The sequence below is a fragment of the Dendrobates tinctorius genome, unplaced genomic scaffold (assembly GCF_039654945.1).
Source record: "Dendrobates tinctorius isolate UK_male_01 unplaced genomic scaffold, ASM3965494v1 ptg000063l, whole genome shotgun sequence".
NCBI classification, from domain to species: Eukaryota; Metazoa; Chordata; class Amphibia; order Anura; family Dendrobatidae; genus Dendrobates; species Dendrobates tinctorius.
In genome coordinates this window covers 17594508-17620822 of record NW_027361731.1, presented here as the reverse complement: position 1 = coordinate 17620822, position 26315 = coordinate 17594508, and the positions used below count along the sequence as shown (strand labels likewise).

At 45.8% G+C, this 26315-nt stretch overlaps 1 protein-coding gene across 1 annotated transcript in view; it reads right to left on the bottom strand.

Annotated features, from left to right (window-relative positions):
• Positions 1 to 12355: 12355 nt before the first annotated feature.
• LOC141094318 (gastrula zinc finger protein XlCGF66.1-like) overlaps positions 12356 to 26315 on the bottom strand; it is a 60564-nt gene continuing 46604 nt past the window's right edge. The window contains exon 7 of the mRNA XM_073580157.1: positions 12356 to 17435. Within this exon, the coding sequence (XP_073436258.1) occupies positions 16825 to 17435 (611 nt within the window). The 3' untranslated portion in view covers positions 12356 to 16824. The remainder of the gene's footprint in view (positions 17436 to 26315) is intronic.

Genomic DNA, 26315 nt, shown 5'->3' with positions numbered 1-26315 from the left:
CTCCACATAGAGAATAATGGAGCCTCCAGCACCGACCTCCACCCGCAGAGCCGCACTCCACATAGAGAATAATGGAGCCTCCGGCACCGACCTCCACCCGCAGAGCCGCACTCCACATAGAGAATAATGGAGCCTCCAGCACCGACCTCCACCCGCAGAGCCGCACTCCACATAGAGAATAATGGAGCCTCCGGCACCGACCTCCACCCGCAGAGCCGCACTCCACATAGAGAATAATGGAGCCTCCGGCAACGACCTCCACCCGCAGAGCCGCACTCCACATAGAGAATAATGGAGCCTCCAGCACCGACCTCCACCCGCAGAGCCGCACTCCACTTAGAGAATAATGGAGCCTCCGGCACCGACCTCCACCCGCAGAGCCGCACTCCACATAGAGAATAGTGGAGCCTCCAGCACCGACCTCCACCCGCAGAGCCGCACTCCACATAGAGAATAATGGAGCCTCCAGCACCGACCTCCACCCGCAGAGCCACACTCCACATAGAGAATAATGGAGCCTCCAGCACTGACCTCCACCCGCAGAGCCGCACTCCACATAGAGAATAATGGAGTCTCCGGCACCGACCTCCACCCACAGAGCCGCACTCCACATAGAGAATAATGGAGCCTCCAGCACCGACCTCCACCCACAGAGCCGCACTCCACATAGAGAATAATGGAGCCTCCAGCACCTACCTCAACCCGCAGAGCCACACTCCACATAGAGAATAATGGGGCCTACGGCACCGACCTCCACCCGAAGAGCCGCACTCCACATAGAGAATAATGGAGCCTCCAGCACCTACCTCAACCCGCAGAGCCACACTCCACAGAGAATAATGGGGCCTCCAGCACCGACCTCCACCCGCAGAGCCGCACTCCACATAGAGAATAATGGAGCCTCCAGCACCGACCTCCACCCGCAGAGCCGCACTCCACATAGAGAATAATGGAGCCTCCAGCACCGACCTCCACCCGCAGAGCCGCACTCCACATAGAGAATAATGGAGCCTCCGGCACCGACCTCCACCCGCAGAGCCGCACTCCACATAGAGAATAATGGAGCCTCTAGCACCGACCTCCACCCGCAGAGCTGCACTCCACATAGAGAATAATGGAGCCTCCAGCACCGACCTCCACCCGCAGAGCCGCACTCCACATAGAGAATAATGGAGCCTCCGGCACCGACCTCCACCCGCAGAGCCGCACTCCACATAGAGAATAATGGAGCCTCCGGCAACGACCTCCACCCGCAGAGTCGCACTCCACATAGAGAATAATGGAGCCTCCAGCACCGACCTCCACCCGCAGAGCCGCACTCCACATAGAGAATAATGGAGCCTCCGGCACCGACCTCCACCCGCAGAGCCGCACTCCACATAGAGAATAGTGGAGCCTCCAGCACCGACCTCCACCCGCAGAGCCGCACTCCACATAGAGAATAATGGAGCCTCCAGCACCGACCTCCACCCGCAGAGCCACACTCCACATAGAGAATAATGGAGCCTCCAGCAAAGACCTCCACCCGCAGAGCCGCACTCCACATAGAGAATAATGGAGTCTCCGGCACCGACCTCCACTCGCAGAGCCGCACTCCACATAGAGAATAATGGAGCCTCCAGCACCGACCTCCACCCGCAGAGCCGCTCTCCACATAGAGAATAATGGAGTCTCCGGCACCGACCTCCACTCGCAGAGCCACACTCCACATAGAGAATAATGGAGCCTCCAGCACCGACCTCCACCCGCAGAGCCGCACTCCACATAGAGAATAATGGAGCCTCCAGCACCGACCTCCACATAGAGAATAATGGAGCCTCCGGCACCGACCTCCACCCGCAGAGCCGCACTCCACATAGAGAATAGTGGAGCCTCCAGCACCGACCTCCACCCGCAGAGCCGCACTCCACATAGAGAATAATGGAGCCTCCAGCACCGACCTCCACCCGCAGAGCCACACTCCACATAGAGAATAATGGAGCCTCCAGCAAAGACCTCCACCCGCAGAGCCGCACTCCACATAGAGAATAATGGAGTCTCCGGCACCGACCTCCACTCGCAGAGCCGCACTCCACATAGAGAATAATGGAGCCTCCAGCACCGACCTCCACCCGCAGAGCCGCTCTCCACATAGAGAATAATGGAGTCTCCGGCACCGACCTCCACTCGCAGAGCCACACTCCACATAGAGAATAATGGAGCCTCCAGCACCGACCTCCACCCGCAGAGCCGCACTCCACATAGAGAATAATGGAGCCTCCAGCACCGACCTCCACATAGAGAATAATGGGGCCTCCGGCACCGACCTCCACATAGAGAATAATGGAGCCTCCAGCACCGACCTCCACATAGAGAATAATGGAGCCTCCGGCACCGACCTCCACCTGCAGAGCCGCACTCCACATAGAGAATAATGGAGCCTCCAGCACCGACCTCCACCCGCAGAGCCGCACTCCACATAGAGAATAATGGAGCCTCCAGCACTGACCTCCACCCGCAGAGCCGCACTCCACATAGAGAATAATGGAGGCTCCAGCACCGACCTCCACCCGCAGAGCCGCACTCCACATAGAGAATAGTGGAGCCTCCAGCACCGACCTCCACCCGCAGAGCTACACTCCACATAGAGAATAATGGGGCCTCCAGCACTGACCTCCACCCGCAGAGCCGCACTCCACATAGAGAATAATGGAGTCTCCGGCACCGACCTCCACTCGCAGAGCCGCACTCCACATAGAGAATAATGGAGCCTCCAGCACCGACCTCCACCAGCAGAGCCGCTCTCCACATAGAGAATAATGGAGCCTCCAGCACCGACCTCCACCCGCTGAGCCACACTCCACATAGAGAATAATGGAGTCTCCGGCACCGACCTCCACCCGCAGAGCCGCACTCCACATAGAGAATAATGGAGCCTCCAGCACCGACCTCCACCCGCAGAGCCTCACTCCACATAGAGAATAGTGGAGCCTCCAGCACCGACCTCCACCCGCAGAGCCGCACTCCACATAGAGAATAATGGAGCCTCCGGCACCGACCTCCACCCGCAGAGCCGCACTCCACATAGAGAATAGTGGAGCCTCCAGCACCGACCTCCACCCGCAGAGCCGCACTCCACATAGAGAATAATGGAGCCTCCAGCACCGACCTCCACCCGCAGAGCCGCACTCCACATAGAGAATAATGGAGCCTCCAGCACTTACCTCCACCCACAGAGCCACACTCCACATAGAGAATAATGGAGCCTCCGGCACCGACCTCCACCCGCAGAGCCGCACTCCACATAGAGAATAATGGAGCCTCCAGCACCGACCTCCACCCGCACAGCCGCACTCCACATAGAGAATAATGGAACCTCCGGCACCGACCTCCACCCGCAGAGCCACACTCCACATAGAGAATAATGGAGTCTCCGGCACCGACCTCCACCCGCAGAGCCACACTCCACATAGAGAATAATGGAGTCTCCGGCACCGACCTCCACCCGCAGAGCCGCACTCCACATAGAGAATAATGGGGCCTCCAGCACTTACCTCCACCCACAGAGCCGCACTCCACATAGAGAATAATGGAGCCTCCAGCACCGACCTCCACCCGCATAGCTGCACTCCACATAGAGAATAATGGAGCCTCCAACACTGACCTCCACCCGCAGAGCCGCACTCCACATAACTGTCCTCCCATCTCTCTTCTTGCTCCCTCTTCGACCTCTTACAATCTGGCTTCCGGTCACACCACTCCACTGAAACAGCCCTTACTAAGGTCACCAATGACCTCTTAACTGCCAAGAGCAAGCGACACTACTCTGTCCTCCTCCTCCTGGACCTGTCGGCTGCCTTTGACACAGTGGACCATTCCCTATTATTACAGACCCTCTCATCCCTCGGCATCACAGACTTGGCCCTCTCCTGGATCTCATCATACCTAACAGACCGGACATTCAGCGTCTCCCACTCACACACCACCTCCTCACCTCGCCCCCTATCTGTCGGAGTCCCACAAGGTTCAGTCCTTGGGCCCCTGCTGTTCTCTATTTACACCTTTGGCCTGGGACAGCTCATAGAATCTCATGGCTTTCAGTATCATCTTTATGCTGATGACACACAGATCTACATCTCTGGACCAGATATCACCTCCCTACTAACCAGAATCCCTCAATGTCTGTCCACTATTTCATCCTTCTTCTCCACTAGATATCTGAAACTCAACATGGACAAAACAGAATTCATCATCTTTCCCCCATCTCACGCGACCCCCCCTACGAACCTATCAATTACAGTAAATGACTGCCCACTCTCCCCAGTCCCACAAGCTCGCTGCCTCGGAGTAATCCTTGACGCTGATCTCTCCTTCAAACCACATATCCAAACCCTTTCCACTTCATGCCGACTTCAACTCAAAAATATTTCACGCATCCGTTCATTCCTCACCCAAGAATCTGCAAAAACCCTAGTCCATGCCCTCATCATCTCTCGCCTTGACTACTGCAACCTCATGCTCTGTGGCCTCCCCTCAAACACTCTCGCACCCCTCCAATCTATTCTAAACTCTGCTGCCCGACTAATCCACCTGTCCCCCCGCTATTCCCCAGCTTCTCCCCTCTGTCAATCCCTTCACTGGCTCCCAATTGCCCAGAGACTCCATTACAAAACCCTAACCATGACGTACAAAGCCATCCACAACTTGTCTCCTCCATACATCTGTGACCTCGTCTCCTGGTACTTTCCTGCACGCAACCTCCGATCCTCACAAGATCTCCTTCTCTACTCCCCTCTTATCTCCTCTTCCCACAATCGCATACAAGATTTCTCTCGCGCATCACCCCTACTCTGGAACTCTCTACCACATCATATCAGACTCTCACCTACCATCGAAACCTTCAAAAAGAGCCTGAAGACCCACCTCTTCCGACAAGCCTATAACCTGCAGTAACCACCGATCGACCAAACAGCTGCACGACCAGCTCTACCCTCGCCTACTGTATTACCACCCATCCCTTGAAGATTGTGAGCCCTCGCGGGCAGGGTCCTCTCTCCTCCTGTACCAGTTATGACTTGTATTGTTTAAGATTATTGTACTTGTTTTTATGTATACCCCTCCTCACATGTAAAGCGCCATGGAATAAATGGCGCTATAACAATAAATAATAATAATAATAATAATAATAGAGAATAATGGAGCCTCCGGCACCGACCTCCACCCGCAGAGCCGCACTCCACATAGAGAATAATGGAGCCTCCGGCACCGACCTCCACCCGCAGAGCCGCACTCCACATAGAGAATAATGGACCCTCCAGCACCTACCTCCACCCGCAGAGCCGCACTCCACATATATTGTTGTTCTGTGCGCACAGGACCTGTGATGAGGTCACAGGAGGGGAGGAGTCAGGGGTCACATGATTGGAGGAAAAGGGGTTGGAATAAGCGAAGATATATATAGATGTTCGCAGTGGATGGGGTGAATGCTGCCCCCATTGTGGTGCCCTGTTTTTGTAGATAATAGGAGCCATTAAAAGAAAAATAATTATTTTGGAGCAGGATATTAATGGCTATAACTAAAAATGTCTGCATTTCTGCTGAATAAGTGCGGTTGACCTGCAAGTGATACCTCAATAATGATGGTGGGGTAAAGACTAACTACATCGCAACAAAGTGTGTGGAGGAATAAGCGAATCTTTGCCGTTTGCTGTCTCACGTAGGGCAACTCCTTTACATGTGTCCCATTTTTCCACAAGTCCAGCACCCACTTCTGAGCCTGTTTGGTGGCCACTTAACATAGTAGCATAGTAACTAAGGCCAAAAAAAGCCATTAGTCCATCCAGTTCAGCATATATTCCATCAGAATAAATCCCCAGATCTCCGTCCTTCTAATAAACCTAACAATAACTGTAAGATACAATATTGTTACTCTCCAGGAAGACATCCAGGCCTCTCTTAAACCCTTCAACTGAGTTCGCCATCACCACCTCTTCAGGCAGGGAATTCCAGATTCTCAATGCCCTAACAGTAAAGAATCCTCTTCTATGTTGGTGGAAAAACCTTCACTCCTCCAGCCACAGAGAATGCCCCTTTGTGACCGTCACCTTCCTTGGTATAAACAGATCCTCAGAGAGATATTTGTATTGTCTCCTTATATACTTACACATGGTTATTAGATCGACCCTCAGTCATCTTTTTTCTAGACTAAATAATCCTAATTTTGCTAATCTCTGGGTATTGCAGTTCACCCATCCCCTTTATTGATTTTGTTGCTCTCCTTTGTACTTGCTCTAGTTCCATTATATCCTCCCTGAGCACTGGTGCACAAAACTGTACACAGTACTCCATGTGCAGACTAACCAGTGATTTGTACAGAGGCAGGATAATGCTCTCATTGTGTGTTTCCAGACTTCTTTTATTGCACATGGTCTGGATCACCACCCTCCGGGCAGGGCCGGTTTTAGGGGCCCTAGGCAAAGTTTAAAATGGGGCCCCAAATGCTAACATATTGCACATCACAAAGAAGCATTTCGGTTGTAGTTACATGCGCTGAGTTCAGGCCGCTAAATGAGTGTGATCTACAATATTGAAATCGTTCAACACTTGTTTCCCGGCCTCTTTCCACCATCTGAGAAAGAATGATGGAGACAGAGCAATCATTAATAGATCACTAACAGATCACCATACAGTATCATGTTATCAGCAGCACATCTACAGTTTACACCCAATAGTCCTCCATATAATATAATGTGCCCCATAGTCCTCCATATAGTATAATACACTACTCATAGTGCTCCATATAGTATAGTGCACCACCATAGTCATCCATGTAGTACAATTCACTTCCCATAGTATAATGCACCCCATAGTTCTTCATATAGTATAATGTATTCCCCATAGTCCTCGATACAGTATAATGCAGCCCACATATAGTATAATGCAGCCACCCCATACAGCATAATGCAGCCACCCCACAGAGTATAACGCAGCCTTGCCATACAATATAATGTAACCCCCATAGAATATAATGCAGCCCCCCTCTTATAGTATAATGCAGCCACCCCATAGAGCATAATGCAGCTATCCCACAGAGTATAATGCAGCCACTCCACAGAATATAATGTAACCCCCCATAGAATATAATGCAGCCCCTCTAATATAGTATAATGCAGCCCCTCCATAGAATATATGGCAGCCCCCTCAGAGTATATTGCAGCCCCCATAGAATATAATGCAGCCCCTTATATAGTATAATGTAGCCCCTCCATAGAATACAATGTAGCCCTCCTCATATAGTATAATGCAGCCCCATAAAATATAATGTAGCCCCTCATAAAGTATAATGAAGCCCCCATACAATATAATGCAGCCCCCCATAGAATACAATGTATCCCCTTCCTATAGTATAATGTAGCCCCCTCAGAGTATGATGCAATCACCCCCCCACAGAATATAATAAATATAATACAGCCCCCCATAGAATACAATGTAGCCCCAAATGGAATATAAGACAGCTCACCTCCCCACAGAATATAATGCAGCCCCCCATATTATATAACAGCAACAGCCTCCCCCATAGAATATAATGTAAAATGTACCCCCCATAGTATATAACACAGTCGCATAGTATATAGCCCAGCACCACATGGTATGTAGCCCAGCCCCACCATGGTATATAGCCCAGCCCCACATGGTGTACAGTCCAGCACCATGGTATATAGCCCAGCACCACATGGTATACAGCCCAGCCACACATGGTGTACAGCCCAGCACCATAGTATATAGCACCCAGCCACACATGGTATATATAGCCCAGCCCCACATGGTATATACAGCCCGTGCGGTATATGCAGCCCAGTCCCACATGGTATATATAGCTCAGCACCACATGGTATATACAGCCCAGCCCCACATGGTATATACAGCCCAGTCACACATGGTATATAAAGCCCAGCACCACATGGTATATACAGCCCAGCCGCACATGGTATATACAGCCCAGCCGCACATGGTATATACAGCCCAGCCACACATGGTATATACAGCCCAGCTCCACATGGTATATACAGACCAGCCCCACATGGTATATACAGCCCAGCCGCACATAGCATCCCCCCCCCCGAGAGTGGCCCCACAGTCCAGCACACACAGCGATGTATTAAGAAAAAAAAAAACACTCTCCTCACCTGTCCTTGGGCCCGCGCTGCTCCCGCCTGTCTCGTGCTCTGCCTTGCACAGTGCACACAGTGAGAGCACCCGCTGTGTCAGAGACAGAGCGGGGAATGATGGGAGAGGGAGCGTCAGCTGATGCTCTCTCCTCCATCATTGCTGCGGAGGTGGGGAAGTCGGCGCTGGGGGGGCAAACGGCGGCGGGGGAGTCGGCACCAGGGGCAGGCGGGCCCCCCTGCCTCACAGGGGTCCCATAGCGGTGGCACGATGTGCCGCTAGCTGGGGGCCCCTGGGGGAGCAGGGTCCCTAGGCAGATGCCTGGTCTGCCTGCCCCTAACGCCAGCCCTGCCTCCGGGAGATGCATGCCCCCTCTGTAATCATTCTTCATCCCAGGATATAGGATTAGATTCTGGGATTGCTACTGGAGTTTCTTTTACGCTCCGTATCTCTCCTCTAATTTCTCTTATCTCTTACTGTAAAAAACAAGCAGCAGTGGATGTTGCTTACTGAAAATTGCAAACTACCATTGTGGTGACAGTGCGTTGTAGTTCTCAGTACGCTGCAGTCACCAGAATGTGGTAGTGCCCAGCTCATGCTTCTGGAGACACACAACTGTAAATTAGGCGGGCTACAGAAATGCCAAACATGTAGACGCTATATGTGGTTTAGACACACTGTGGTGATCAGAAAGGAGGAGGCATTTGGATTTGGGAGTGCAGAATTTGCTGACTTTCTTTTGGGGGGCAAGGAGCCATAGCGCTTTTCCATAACCTTTGTGCTACCAGTAACATGGAAGCCACCATATTTCCATTGACAGCTGATGGACCTTAGTGGAGACTTGCTTTTTTTTGTGGATTGATTTGACACTTTTGTAGGGAACATTTTACATAACATTTGAGAACACATGTATCCTGCACACTATACTGAGCACTTACATTGGGATTTACATCTAAATCTCGGAGTGACAGGATTCAGATGAGACCCCAGTTATTCATTATAATGCAGCAGCAGAGTTACTCTGGACCGTTTATCCTCTGTTCAGCAATGTCCTTCTTTTCAGAGGTGCACAAAACTGTGGTTGACTGTACATTTATGCACGCCTATGGCTGTGTGCCCACGATGCCATTTTTAAGCGTTTTTGCCGCGATTTTCGGCGAGAAAACATTTAAAAAACTCGTACAGAACGCACCCCATGCATTCCAATGGCATTCCGCACATGCTGTGCTAATGCTGCAATTTTTTCCGCAGTGGAATCGCATGATTGGAATACAAGGCTAGAAGGATAAAACTTGATAAACGAGGCTAGACGGAAACAGACTTGATAAACGAGGAGGTGTCACACTATGTTAGAAGCGCGTATATCTGCACAGAGATTGAAGCTTCAGAGACTGGGAGTTCTGTGATAATGGCTTGGGTAAGAATACAAGGACAGAACAATGGAAAGGACACCACTGTAGGCATTTACTACTGGCCGCCTGTGTAAGCTGAAGATATGGATGAACTCTTTATACAAATGGCAAAGTTCTCCCAAAAATATGACAACGTGGTCATGGGAGAATTCAACTATCCAGACATTTGTTGGGAATCTCTCTCAGGCAAAACTACCAGGTCAAGGAAATTCTTATTCTCTCTTGCTGACAACTTTATCTTCCAAAAGGTAGGGGAGAAAACAAGGGGAACTGCTACCTTTGACCTAATCCTTATAAACAGGGAGGAAATGGTTGAGGAGGGAAGAGTGGATGGGACCCTAGGAGGTAGCGACCATGCTATTTTAGAATTTTGGATACCTAGAGGAGGAAGACCTGTGAAGACTCAGACATCAAGGTTAGATTTCAGAAAGGCAGATTTTAAGAGACTCAGAAACAGAATTGGAGGGATCCATTGGCTGGATATCCTAAAGAACAAAAATGTCCAGAAAGGATGGCAAATCTTGAAAAATGAGATTCTCAAAGCACAATCGTTAACAATTCTGAAAAGAGGGAAGAATAGGAAGCATTTAACGAAACCAGGATGGTTGAAAACAGAACATAAACACATGCTAAAAAGGAAGCAATGTTTATCAAATGAAAAGAGGGAGGCAAAGCTAAAGAAGAATATAATGCTACCTGCAGGGAACGAATCAGATTACTAAAGCTGACAATGAATTAAGGCTTGCAAGAGACATCATAAGCAATAAAAAAAAAAAGGATTTTGGGGATATGTCAAAAGTAAAAGACAAGTCAAAGATTCTATAGGATTTTTACAGGATGACAATGATCAAATGGTAAGACAGGATGTTGAGAAGGCCGAACTTTTAAATTTCTATTTTGCATCTGTTTTCTCTCAGAAAGGAAATGTAACATCAACTAATCTTCACTGTCCTATTAATGGAATAGAAGAATCCAGGATATCTATAAACAAAAAGGTAGTGAGGAAACACTTAGCTAACCTAAATGAATTCAATTCTCCAGGTCCAGATTAATTACTCCACAGATTACTGAAGGAGGTAGCAGGAGAAATTTTTGAACCACTCTCCATAATCTTTGAAAATTCTTGGAGAACAGAAGTCCCAGATGACTGGAGAAGAGCAAATGTTTTTCATATCTTCATAAAGCGAAAGAAGGTGGACCCAGGGAACTATAGGCCGGTGAGTCTGACTTCTATACAGGAAAGATCTTTGAACAAATTATTAAACAACATGTAAGTACCTAGATAAGAATGAAGTGATTAAACAGAGTCAGCATGGGTTTGTAACTACCGGTAATAAATCATGTCAGACTAACTTAATTTCCTTCTATGACGGAATCACTGATTGGGTGGATCAGGAAAATGCTGTAGATATAGTATATCTTGACTTCAGCAAAGCATTTGACATAGTCATTTTTTCAATAAGGATTGTGTGAGATACTAAGTATGGAATGGACAAGGCAACTGTTAGGTGGATATATAACTGGCTTAGTGATCGGACCCAAAGATTGGTCGTAAATGGCTGCACATCCAGTTGGAAGAATATCTCAAGTGGGGTACCACAGGGGTATGTCCTGGGCCCTGTATTGTTCAACATCTTTATCAATGATTTAGATGAAGGAATTGAGGGTAAACTGATTAAATTTCCTGATGATACAAAAGATAGGAGGGATAGCTAATACTAGAGAAGAGAGAGAGAGAGGATTCAAAAAGATATAAATACACTGGAGCAGTGGGCAGCAACTAACAGAATGGTTTTTAACAGGGAAAAATGCCAAGTACTACATTGGGCAATAAAAAAGAAAAAATCATATACAGAATGGGAGGAATAAGCCTAAGCAACAGCACATGTGAAAAAGACTTGGGTATACTAATAGATCACAGACTGAATATGAGTCAACAGTGTGATGCTGCAGAAAAAAAGGCAAATGCAATTCTAGGATGTATTAACAGAAGCATACAGTCTAGATCATGTGAAATCATTATTTCCCTCTACTCCTCTATGGTCAGACCTCATCTGGAATATTGTGTCCAGTTTTGGGCACATTTTAAAAAAGACATCAACAAACTGGAGCAAGTTCAGAGAAGAGCGACCAGAATGGTGGCCGGTCTGCAAACCATGTCCTATGAGGAACGGTTGCAGGATTTGGGAATGTTTAGCTTGCAAAAGAGAAGACTGAGAGGAGACTTAATAGCTGTCTACAAATATCTCAAGGGCTGTCACATTGTAGAAGGATCAACTTTATTCTCATTTGCACAAGGAAAGACTAGAAGCAATGGGATGAAACTGAATGGGAGGAGACACAGATTAGATATTAGAAATCTTTTTGATAGTTAGGGTGATCAATGAGTGGAACAGGCTGCCTTGAGAGGTGGCGAGTTCTCCTTCAATAGAAGTCTTCAAACAGAGGCTGGACAGACATCTGTCTTGGATGATTTAGTGAATCCTGCTTTGAGCAGGTGGTTGGACCAGATGACCCAGGAGGTCCTTTCCAACTCAACCATTCTATGATTCTATGAATGAACAAATCAACAGCAGATGAATTAGTTTTATTTATTTTTACATTGTTCCTCATGTGGTATAAGTGATTTGGCGACTTTATTCTTCGGGTAAGTGTGATTACAGCGATACCAGATGTGGAGATACAGGGGTTAGTAGGTGCTCTAGTTCGCTAGCCAAAATTGCATGGATCAGGGATCATCCCACCAAATGCCCGCTCTCCTTTTACCATTGGCATAATACTACTCAGACAACAAAGAGTAATGGTAAAACAGTGTAGTAATACTTTATTGAACCACAAAACAGGCAAATAACATATTGAACAGTCCCAACAAAATACTCAAGATGGTGTAAAACTACAGAGTCTCACTTATGCTGACTTGCCGGGATAAGGGCAGCTGTGACTTCTGAGCTTCCAGGCCCAACTACCCCATCTGTGGAACGCACAGGAGGAAGTAGCAAGTCTAGGAAGCCGACAGTCTATTGAGGTCAGGTGACCAGAGGGTCACATCCTGGCTTCTCTGAATATCTCCATGGAGCCAGGTGACCGGTGGATTCCAATCCTGGCTTTCCCAAACATATCCATGGGGCTCTGGTGACCGGTGGGTCCAATATCCATGGTTCAGTGATTGTCAATGGAGCAGATCTGTATTCTTTCAGCCAGGGCCGTGGCTCCCTAACCTGGCATCCTATAAAATGTCAAATCTATTTCCCTTGTGATGAAGCCATGATCTGGCAGCTATTCTGTAGAGTGTTCCTGGCTGTGGTTTTGTAAACAGTCTCGGGTTCTTTGGACCTCTTGGCTCTCTGGATGTCTTGGCTGTTTGGATGTACAGCTCTGGCAAAAAAATAAAGAGACCACTGCAAAATTGTCTGATTTTTCTCTTTATAGACTAAGAGTACAGTTTACATTTTACTCAAAAATTTAACTATAAAGTACTAACAACATGTCTCTGAATTTTCAAGCAATACATTTTATATTTTTTTTTCTGAAAATGAGTAGTCAAAATAAAAAAAAAAAAAAAAAAAAAAGAAATGCAGTGCTTTCAGACCTCAAATAATGCAAAGAAAGCAAGTTCATAATCATTTAGAAACAACAATACTAATGTTTTAACTCAGGAAAAGTTCAGAAATCAATATTTTGTGGAATAACCATGATTTTTAATCACAGTTTTCATGCGTCTTGGCATGCTTTCCACCAGTCTTTCACACTGCTTTTGGGTGACCTTATGTCACTCCTGGCGCAAAAAATTAAATAGTTCTTTGTTTCATGGCTTGCGAGTATCCATCTTCCTCTTGATTACATTCCAGAAGTTTTCAATGGGGTTCAGGTCTGGAGATCGGGCTGCCCATGACAGGGGTTTGATGTGGTGGTCTCTTAATTTTTGCCAGAGCTGTATATGGTTAGAGGCATATTCCACTTACATAGCTCACAACTGTTGTCATTCAAGCCAGAATCCAGAGATCAAGAGGAAGATGTGATGAGGTTAACTCCCATTGTTGGAGTACTTAATGTGCATCATTTTAATCTTCTGTTTTGCAAGTCAACAAAAAGTCACAGGACAAACACAATGGTCATTCAACACATTAAAAAAAATCCATTGTTCAATTACCCTACATCACTGTCTTCTAAAGATAGCAGACAATAAGTTGTAGGAGCCGATATAAGTGGCAAACATCAGCTATTCAAAATGATCAAAAATCAACATTTAAGACTAATATGACAACAGTGTATGGTTCTTGACCAACTGAAGAACAAACGCATAAATGTAAAACTCAACATATAGGTAACAGTCTATTCCTCCTGGCTTACAGAAAATAGACGTGTGGATAATAAATGTAAAATGTTGTGTCGTCACATCAGATTTATATTTTTTTTATGTTTGGCTGCTGTCACACACACTAAGAGATGCTTTTTATTTCAAAAACTGCATCACTATATTTTGAGAGCTATAATATTTCCATAGTTTTGCTGACATGTGAGGGCTTGTTTTTTTGCAGGACGAGTTGACGTTTATTGGTGTAATTTTCGGACACATGACACTACTTGATCGCTTTTTATTCCGATTTTTGGGAGGCAGAATGAACAAAAAGCAGTAATTCATATATTTTTTGTTATGCCTTTCCGCATGTAGTAAAATTGATAAGGCAGTTCTATTCTTCGGGTCAGTACTATGACAGCAATACCTCATTTATATTTTTTATGTTTCTGTGCTTTTACACAAAAACTTTTGTAGAAAAAAATAATCGCTTTATTATGAGAGCTATAACTTTATTTTTCTGATGATGAACCCGTATGATGGCTTATTTTTCACAGGACAAGCTGTTTTCAGCTGTACAATTTTTATGTAGTTTTTTTTATTGTGTTGTTTTCCTCTTTTTGATCAGCAATATGATAATGCATAATTTTTACCCTTGTTTTTTTTATTTTTAAAGGTGGTCACTGAAGGGGTTAACTATTGGGACAATTTTATAGGTAGGGTCGTTCCAGAAGGGGCAATACCAAAAATGTGTACTTTTTTTATTTTATACATAAATATATTTATTGGATTAATTTTTTTGTGTTCTTTATTTTGTGATTTTTAATTCTTTTTTTTTTTTAACTTTTTTTACGTCGTCCCCAGATGGGGCATCAACTGTATAAATGACAAATCGCTGATCTAGCTGATCACAGAGCCATATCTATATGGCAGTTTACAGGAGCACAGCTCCTGCAGTGCCGTGTATATACAGCGCAAGTCGGAAAGGGGTTTAAAGATGCTGTTTATGAATGGATGGATGAGCCAAGTTGTGCCCTTTCAAATACCTGTGCCTTCCTATACAGACAATAGGAGATATTCCTTCTACTACAGACCATTTGCTGACATCCTTCTAACCTGAGAATCCAGGAGCTAAGGTGCCATGATCGACACCTACCTCCAGCAAAAGCCCCTTTGTGCTTACAATCTATAATATAATGGGCTAAGCGTCACTCCAGACAGTGACGCATCCCCCCACAGAGTGACGCAGACCCCCAAGAGATCGCGGTATGCGTAAGCACTAAACGCATACCGCGATCTCTGCAACACCTTACCGTGCCGGTGTTGCTGAAGGGGCTTGCGCCTTCACATGACGTCAGGAGAGGGCGGGTTATGGCGCCTCTGCGCCTGCGCAGTCCGCGCATACCGCCGCCATTTTGTAGAAGACACTGCAGTGTATCTTCAAGAAAATGGCGGCGGAAAGCGAGGACTGCACAGGCGCCGAGTCCGGCACCACAAGCAGCCCACTGCAGACATGAATCGGCGTCTGCGCAGTCCGCGCCTACCGCCGCCATTTTCTTGAAGACACACTGCAGTGTGTCTTCAAGAACATGGCAGCAGAAAGCGAGGACTGCGCAGGCGCCCAGTCCGACACCACAACACGCCCAGAACAGGACAGCGCTGGACACGGGGAAGAAAGGCGAGTATAAAATGTTTTTTTTTTTTAATGTGTGTGTAGTTTAATAGGGTTGAGTGGGACCATTCATATCAGGATTGGGGGGTGAGGGGACCATGCATACCAGGATTGGGGGGAGGGGCCATGCATACCAGGATGGGGGGGTGAGGGGACCATGCATACCAGGATTGGGGGGGTTAAGGGATCATGCATACCAGGATGGGGGGTGAGGGGACCATGCATACCAGGATTGGGGGGTGAGGGGCCATGCATACCAGGATGGGTGGTGAGGGGACCATGCATACCAGGATTGGGGGGGGTTAAGGGACCATGCATACCAGGATGGGGGGGGTGAGGGGGACCATGCATACCAGGATTGGGGGGGTGAGGGGGACCATGCATACCAGGATTGGGGGGGTGAGAGGACCATGCATGCCAGGATTGGATGGTGAGAGGACCATGCATACCAGGATTTGGGGGTGAGGGCACCATGCATACCAGGATTTGGGGGTGAGGGCACCATGCATACCAGGATTGGGGGGTGAGGGCACCATGCATACCAGGATTGGGGGGTGAGGGCACCATGCATACCAGGATTGGGGGAGGTGAGAGGACCGTGCATACCAGGATTGGGGGGTGAGGGGACCATGCATACCAGGATTGGGGGGTGAGGGCACCATGCAAACCAGGATTGGGGGGTGAGGGCACCATGCAAACCAGGATTGGGGGAGGTGAGAGGACCATGCATACCAGGATAGGGGGGTGAGGGGACCATGCATACCAGGATAGGGGGGTGAGGGGACCATGCATACCAGGATTGGGGGGTGATAGGACCATGCATACCAGGATTGGGGGGTGATAGGACCATGCATACCAGGATTGTGGGGTGAGGGCACCATGTATACCACGATAGGGATGAGGGGGGTGCCATGTATACCACGATAGGGATGAGGGGGGTGCCATGCATACCAGGATTGGGGGTGAGGGAACCATGAATATCAGTATATGGATAAGGGGGTACCATGCATACCAGGATTGGGGGGTGAGGGTACCATACATAACAGGACAGGGATGAGGGGTGCAGCACATACCAGGATGGGAGACCATATACCAATAAAAATGCCCGCCACCCGGGCGTAGAACGGGTTCATAGCTAGTACTGGTATATCCAGTTTCACCCTTTTGTCAACTAAATGTACCTCTACTGCCTGATAGATTTCCCTAATTATTTTTTTTCCTTCACACTCTACATGAGTTTTTAGATGATGAAGAAGATATGATTCCCAGGAATAACATTACCAAATAAAAAATAGTTTCTACCCTGTATGAGTTCTCTGATGTGCTACAAGTTTTGAACTCGTAATATAACATTTCCCACATTCTGGACATGAATATGGCTTCTCTCCTGTGTGAATTCTTTTATGGATAAGAAGATACGATTTCTGGATAAAATGTTTCCCACATTCTGGACATGAATATGGCTTCTCCCCTGTGTGAATTCTTTGATGGTTAAGAAGATCTGATCTCTGGATAAAACTTTTCCCACATTCTGGACATGAATATGGCTTCTCCCCTGTGTGAATTCTTTGATGGATAAGAAGAGTATCTTTCTTGGTAAAACATTTCCCACATTCTGAACATGAAAATGGCTTCTCTCCTGTGTGAATTCTCTCATGTGTAATCAATTTAGATTTATATTTAAAATATTTCCCACATTCTGAACAGGAAAATGGTTTCTTCTCTGTGGGAATTATTTGATGTTCAACATCACTTTTGCGGCTTTCATTTTGCTTAACAGTCTGTGATGAATCCAAATAGGTGACTGATTGAAAAGGCTCCGATGACTGATTTTTGCTCTGAAGGGCTGGAGGTATAGCTGGAATAATGGCATGCTTTTCATAGGTATCTGGTTTGACACCACAGTCATCTGCCAAAAATAAAACTGATTTTATTATTTTTCAAAATCAATGCCTTATATTTTATATAATTTCTATATACAAAATTCTATACAACTCAAAGTATAGTGAAACTATGACCTCAGACAGTGGTGAGCCACCTGTTCACAAATCCCATGGTACTGAACCTCTAAAGTACAATCGACAAACATACTACTGAAACGCAGAAAAGTTTGAAGCAATAAAGGGAGGAATAAAAATAAGCTTTATTACATTACAATCTATAGCAACAGATACAAATATACACCATGACAACATGTAAGATTCTTAAAGGGGTTTAATGATATGTCATATCTTACAGTCATGGCCAAAAGTTTAGAGAATGACAAATATTAATTTTTACAAAGTCTACTGCTTCATTTTTTCTAATGGCAATTTGCATATACTCCAGAAAGTTATAAAGAGTGATCAGCTTAACAGCAATTACTTGCAAAGTCAATATTTGCCTAGAAAATTAACTTTATCCCCCAAAACACATTTCAACATCATTGCAGCCCTGCCTTAAAAGGACCAGCTAACATCGTTTCAGTGATTGCTTCATTAACACAGGTGTGGGTGTTGATGAGGACAGGGCTGGAGATCAATCTGTCATGATTAAGTAAGAATGACACCACTGGACACTTTAAAAGGAGGCTGGTGCTTGGCATCATTGTTTCTCTTCTGTTAACCATGGTTATCTCGAAAGAAACACGTGCAGTCATCATTGCACTGCACAAAAAAGGCCTAACAGGGAAGAGTATCGCGGCTAGAAAGATTGCACCTCAGTCAACAATCTATCGCATCATCAAGAACTTCAAGGAGAGAGATTCCCTTGTTGCCAAAAAGGCTCCAGGGCGCACAAGAAAGACCAGCAAGTGCCAGGACCGTCTCTTAAAAGTGCTTCAGCTGTGGGATCAGGCTACCAGCAGTGCAGAGCTTGCTCAGGAATGGCAGCAGGCAGGTGTGAGTGCATCTGCACACACTGTGAGGCGGAGACTCTTGGAGCAAGGCCTGGTCTCAAGGAGGGAAGCAAAGAAGCCACTTCTCTCCAGAAAAAACATCATGGACAGACTGATATTCTGCAAGAGGTACAGGGAGTGGACTGCTGAGGCCTGGGGTAAAGTCATTTTCTCTGATGAATCCCCTTTTCGATTGTTTGGGACATCTGGAAACCGGCTTATTTGGAGAAGACCAGGTGAGCTCTACCACCAGTCTTGTCTCATGCCAACTGTCAAGCATCCTGAAACCATTCATGTGTGGGGTTGCTTCTCAGCCAAGGGAATGGGCTCTCTCTCAGTCTTGCCTAAAAGCACAGCCATGAATAAAGAATGGTACCAGAATGTCCTCCAAGAGCAACTTCTCCCAACCGTCCAAGAGCAGTTTGGCGATCAACAATGCCTTTTTCAACATGATGGAGCACCTTGCCATAAAGCAAAGGTGATAACTAAATGGCTCAGGGAACAAAACAGAGATTTTGGGACCATGGCCTGGAAACTCCCCAGATCTTAATCCCATTGAGAACTTGTGGTCAATCATAAAGAGACGGGTGGACAAACAAAAACCTTCAAATTCAGACAAAATAAAAGCATTGATTTTGCAAGAATGGACTGCTATCAGTCAGGATTTGATCCAGAAGTTGATTGAGAGCATGCCAGGGAGAATTGCTGAGGTCCTGAAGAAGAAGGGTCAACACTGCAAATATTGACTTGCTGCATTAACTCATTCTAACTGTCAATATAACCTTTTGTTACTCATAATATGATTGCAATTATATTTCTGTATGTGATAAAAATATCTGACAAACACACAAAAACCAGAGGGCAGCAGATCTTGTTAAAATATATTTGTGTCATTCTCTAAACTTTTGGCCATGACTGTACATTAAGATTCCCCTAATTATCACATTGCAGAATCTTCCATTCACCACACTGACTAGAACGATTCATGGCTGTCACACGCTGCAGATGTGACCCCCCCTTCCTCTTTAGCTTGTCACACAGCTGCAGCTGTATGTAATCGGAGATCTCAGTGACGAATTTTCCCTCCTCACCACAGGGGGTTTCTCTGTTCCAAATCGTGCAACTACTCTCATAGACAATAATGGGAATCTGGTCATTTAGCCATAGAGCGCCTCGAGATTAAGATATAAAGACGAAAGTTACATTTCTGCAATGTGCTCTGATCAGGCTTTACTACCGTGGTTCTTGCTAAGTTGCAGCCTCAACAGAATCTGAGAAATGGATTTCTCTTAAATGGAGTAAAATAACTACTCCATGTTTGGTTTTGGATGAATGCCAGCGACACGCTGGATAAGAGGATACCTTGTGCGTCTTTATACGAGGTACCCTCTGTGAAATATGAGTAATATAAGTTTTCAGAACCAAGTCTGTGCTCGAAGGGGAGAGCGGCCATAACTCAGCCCCTTTAGTGATATCACAAGCCCAGATGTATAAGTCTGCAACTGAGCCCCCCTAGTAATTCTAGCCTGGGATGCCATGCCAGTATGATCTCAAATGAACTATGACATGTGGCTCCGCCCACCAGCCTGGTTGCCTGGAATGATCTAAGTGCCATGTGTTTTCTTCTTTAACCCTGTTTTATTTTAAATTGCTTGTACATATTTGAATTATCTCAGGTTACATTTTTTACCTCGTAAACACTGCCCGTCTTTTGAGAATTAACTATAAAATTTATTAGCTCTGTCTCTATGCTCTAAGAACGAATGTAATTACTTCAGGCACATGTACGCTACTAATTTGGGTTTGCTACGGACCCTCTTAATAATTTAATTAAGAGAATCATTAGCTGGTGGCAACGAAGTGTGTTCTGCGTACCGCTGACAGTGACGGAAGGGGTTTTATAAGCCAATTGTGTGGCTGCGGCCAGAGCATTTATAATTCCCTCACTGCAGAGGCCTAAGAGGCAGTCCACAGTGAGCAGCCGTCCGGCGACCAATTATCCTAGGTGTAGTTCACCTTACCCTTAGGTCAGTCAGGGGGCGCTGGAGAGCTGCGAGTTCCAAAGTGCAAGTGGGATGTACATAAAACCCGGCAGTTCGTGAAGTGTTGTTGGCAGCGGTGGGATAACCAAAATAAACACCCCTGCGATAAATTGTTAGGGCAAGGCTAGCGTGCTGTTTTTCATCACATTGTGGCAGCGGTGGGATAACTAAGATAAGCCCTCCTGTACATTTGATAGCCGTGTGCGGCCGTAGGTCACGCACCCCCGTCGGTGACTTATCAGTGTCAGCGGTAGGATCGTGACAAGGGGTATTCCCATCTCTGATCAACTATCCCAATATGTAGTAGGGGTGTAATAATTATATTAGGAAATATGTAGTATAGTTCTTCTGACGCGCTATGTTGCTCACCCCATGTGCAGGGCATTGCATTAGCTTAGGTATCTATGGTCACTACCACTCAGAGTGACTGTTAGTTGCTAGTGGAAAAAGCTACTGCAAAGCCCTGGACATGGGGTAAGAGACTGAGAATCAGGAAAAATATACCATTGTTCTAATTGGAGGTATTTGCTATTATTACTACTACATCTACTATTTATTGGGCTAGGATACTGGAAATGGGAGCACCTCCTTAAGGCCTCCTTCACTCGTCAGTGTCTCCGGTATGTGATGTCAGTTTTCATACGTGCCAGAGACACTTAAACACGTAGACCCATTCAAGTGAATGGATCTGCACACGTCAGTGTGTTTCCACGGATCGTGTGACTGTGGGCAAGACATGCTGACTTTTTTTTTTTTTTTTTTTTTTTTTTTAACTGCAGCACGGGCCACAAAACGTCTCGAACACGTGCACACTGATGACACACGGATGACATCCGTGTGTCATCCGTGTGACACGTACTGGTGCCTGGGAATCTGCGGTACTGTTCGCAATGATCCGTGGTGTCGGGTGTTTAAAACAGCTCGCATCGTCCTCTGCTCTGCCTGTGATCAGCACAAGCAGGGGACAATGCTGAGAGTTGTATTCAGCCCCTGTTGTCAACATAGAGTAAAATTAATAAGATTAAAAAAAAAAAAAAAAAAAATCCGATTATACTATCCTTAACACCTAATCCCCTGAAGCCATTGTCCTCTACATAGAAACAAAAAATGAAAAAACAACAATATAACTCACCTGTCCAATGTTGAAAGAACCCAAAGTGTCTCACACCGTAATTCATCTGTGTGACATTTGCTTATCAGCATAAGCGGTGACCTGAGGTGACCACTCACGTTGAAAAGTTGGATAGAATGACTCGTTGCACCCTGATTTCTCATGGTGAACTGCAATGCTCTCACCGAGGTCAGCACAGTTCATGGTCTCGCTCTTGCTGTAGGTAGTCATTTTCCCCAGCTCTCCAGCGGGAGCGGTTTCCTCATAACCCTCCATCAAAGTCTATTGCAACTAAAAGCTCTACATATATTGGCTGCTGACTAGCTCATCCAACTTTTATCTACCTCCAACTCCTCAAGATGGCTGGACCATCATTGTAAACAAGCCCCTGTTCTTTGTGTCACTCCCACCATATTGCACATTGTAAGCTCTTATGGGAAGGGTCGTCAATATCTTTGCATTATCCATTTACTTTGTTATGACTGTTGTACATGAACTGTTGAACTGTAAAGTGCTGCGGAATGTTGGCACTATATAAAGATTATTGTATTATTATGATGAGCAAATGTCACACAAATATATTACAGTGGTGGAAACTCTAGATTCTTTCAACTTTATACAGGTGAGAGATATTGTTGTGTCTTTTATTTTTGTTTACAGGGGACAATGGCTTCAGGGGATTAGGTGTTAAGGGCTTGTACACATTACAGTGAAAAAAAAAAAAGTTCAGATTTCAGTCCAGAAAAGTAGGACTAGTGTCATGCAACTGTTATGCAATTTTCATGCGAGTACAATAAGATTTTTCACACTTAGAATCTGATTGACATCTGAATGCCATGTGATTGCTATCCGAATGCAATACGATTTTAATATGAGCCTTGACAGTAATTCTGTCATTTAAAAAGGAAATATTCTTCAATATACACACACATATATATATATATATATATATATATATATATATACACACACACACACATACACACACATATACATACACACACATACACATATAGATAGCTAGATGAAAAGTCGGCAATTCATCTGCCGCGTACAGTAAAATCACAGCAGGACCCTACAGAATAGAACAGATAGATTACATAAAGAATATAAATATAGGATTAATTGGCCTCCCACTACTCGACTATCCCCTCTCCAGTTCATACTTAATGCAGCAGCCAGGGTCATCTATCTGGCTCATCGGTACTCGGACGCGTCCGCTCTTCGCCAGTCCTTACACTGGCTGCCCATTCATTATAGGATCCAATTCAAAGTACTTGTTCTCACCCACAAAGCTCTCCACAGTGCAGCACCCCCCTATATCTCCTCCCTCATTTCTGTGTATCGGCCTAACCGACCGCTGCGTTCTGCAAACGACTTTCGACTAACCTCTGCACTAATCCGTACCTCCCACTCCCGACTCCAAGACTTCTCCCGCGCTGCGCCAATCTTCTGGAATGCTCTACCTCAAGAAATTAGGACTATCCCCATTTCACATAGTTTTAGGCGCTCCCTCAAAACACATTTGTTCAGAGCGGCCTATCACGTTCACTAATTAAAATCATTCTAAGTGTAAGTGTGCATGGTAGCCCATTCACTATCTCTATCCATTCCTCACTCCCTCAAGATGGCTGGACCATCATTGTAAATACACACCTGTACTCTATCTCCCCCACCTCATTGTAGATTGTAAGCCTTCACAAGCAGGGGCGGCTTATTTTGCTTTAATTATTGTATTGTTAAAGTTGCTACTTATGACTTGTGTTTTGAAACTGTTAAACTGTAAAGCGCTGCAGAATATGTTGGCAATATATAAAGATTATTATTATAGGATAGATATAAAAATATCTGTCACATATATAATTAGTACAATGTGTGTGCAGTTTACTGTACATGTATTTAATTAAATGATTACTTTTCTGAAAAAAAAATTGCATGAACTTATTTTTCATAACCAGCAGAGGGAAAGCTGACAGCAATGGGCTGATGTTTATAGCCTGGGAAGGGGGTAATACCAATAGAGCTTCCAAGGCTATTAAAATAAGCTCTAAGTTGTATACTTAGCCTTTAATGGATATTATAATGGAGACCCCTCCAAAAAATGACGTAGGGTCGCCCTATTCTTAATAACTAGAAAAGGCTAGGACGACAGCTGCAGGCTGATATTAATAACCTGGGAAGGGGCCATGTATAATGCAGCAACTAAGAGTTGATATTAATAGCCTCAGAAGCTCTATGGGTATTACCCTCTTCCCAGGCTATAAACATCAGCCCACAGCTGTTAGCTTTCCCCCTGCTGGTTATGAAAATTAAGCCCATGCAATTTTTTTCAGAAACATTTTCATATAATTAAATACATGTACAGTAAACTGCACACGCATTGTACTAATTATATATGTGATTGACATCTTTATATCTATTCTATTCTGCTTGGTCACATTGTGATTTTTACTGTATGCGGCAGATGAATTGCCGGTTTTTCAAAGGACATGGGTGTGTAAAAATCAGAAGACAGTTGTCAGGAACACCGCACTGAACTTGCTCACTGAGCCAGTGTGCATGTCCTGAGTAAAGCGAACTGTGCTCAAAGATACCTGTGGAGCGGGCAGCAGGCGAGTAGATGCGTACTTCAGAACAGCAAGACCTGAAGCACGTGACTGCTAGGGGCGTGGCCTAACCTCCAGAGAGCTAGGAGCTGCAAGAGAACTCCTAGCAGGGTAACTGCGAGACAAAGTTACCAAGGGGCATAGACAGGGAGGATGGTCAGGACGTAGCCAATGAGTCATACACAGAGATAGCTGCAAGGTACAAGAGGGGTGAGCAGAGAGTAGTCAGATCACAGGCAATGAGTCATACACAGAGAGGGCAGCGCAGTACAGAATCAACAGGCAAACTCACAACGGAAACAGAACCGGGTCAGAACCATATAAACAAGCTATAACAACAAACAGGCACACAGAGGTCAGCACACTCGGCCAAAGGCAAAAATATAACTGGCAGGGATTGGAGCTTCCCAAGGGTTTAAGAAGCTCTCCCAGAACCAAAAAGAGGCCACAATCATTAACCCCAGGTGTGCAGGTCAAAACCTGCACTGAGCTCCAGACATTAACCCCTGACGTGCAGCTCAAAAACCTGCACTGGGATCATGACAACAGTCACATGGTCCGAGTGACATGTGATTTCTTTCTTCACACCCATTGACTTGCATTGACGAGTGTCATCTGAGTTTCTAGGACAGTCGCAGTATGCTCATAGAATAACACTGATCAGAGTGCGGTCTGATTTTTTAGCCAATTGCACTCGTCCATTTTCCTCGCAGATGAGTATGAGCCCTTAATGTGACTATAATGTGATTTTTTTTATTTTATTCTTAATTTTACACTCTATGTAGGTAGTGGGGGTTGAATACAATCTCAATATTGTCCCCAGCTCCCACTGATTGCAGGCACAGCAGAGGACAATGATATTGTCTTAAACCCCCGGCGTCTGGGATCAGCGCAAACAGTACCTTTTAGGATTCTAACCTAGCCGCTCTTGTGAACCAGTTGGCTTTTCTTTCTTCTGAGCTATTCAGCTCACTGGACAGTTCCGTGCTTATCCAAATATTTGAACCTATGTTGTTGCTGATGTCTCCTCCCTGAGTTTCCTGTTGGTTCATTCTGATTGCATACCCTATTTAAACCGGCCTAACTCTCAGTTTCTAGCGTGATTATTGAGCTACCTGACTTTAGTCAAGCTTCCTTCCACCTGCTATTCCTTCACAGGTCACTTCTGTTCCTGGTCAACGACCTCTGGCTTAATTGACAATTCCTGCTTATTCCTTCAAACGTCACTGCTGCTCCTGGTAAATGACCCCTGGCTTCCTTGACTAGGATTCCTGCTTATTCCTTCAAACTACATTGCTGTTTCTGTGTATCGACTCCTTGGCTATTCCAGACTCTATCTGCCCGATGCTGCCCCTAGTGGTTGCAATATCACTACTCCAATCAGGTCAGTCCATTACAGTATTGCTGATTCCCAAGTGCCACGGTACATGTGATGCTGATGTGGCACATGGTTGCCACACGGATGAAAAACATGGACACGGATATCTCCGAGCCAGAAACAATTGTTGGCACTTTGCCAAAATTAGCTTTGGCCATGACTGTATCTATAATGTAGCGTTGAAAGCGTCCTTCTGTCCGAAGTTGGTATAGACTTCACCTGCACAGTGTGGCCGGAGTCAGAAGGATGCATCCAGCGTTAATAGAGGTGACAGGGAGGATGACGAAGATGGAGGAGGAGTGTGGTGCTGGAGATTGCGGTATATGTAGGTGCTGACTGAATATGTGAGGACATACCACGAGCTCCGGTGTGGCAGGAAGAGGAGTGTTGGGCCGGAGTCAGCACCTACACATGGCGTGATCGCTGGCGGTATTTTATTGAAGACAAATTCACACACAGTGTTGGCAACAAAATTTAAATATTTAACGCAGACAGCGCGTACTAGGGGAGCGGGGGGAAAGGTTTTTTTTTTTTATTGTTTGTATGCATGTATGGAACAACAGCAATGTATGTAGGAGCATATACCAGGCTGGGGGAGCATATACAAGGACGGGGGAGTATGTACCAGGCTGGAGGGACATATACAAGGATAGGGAATCATACCAAACTGGAGGAGCATATAGTAGGATAGGATAAATGAGCATATACCATGAAGCAGGAGCATATACCACACTGGGGGAGTATATAATAGGCTGGGGGACCAGGATGGGTGAGCAT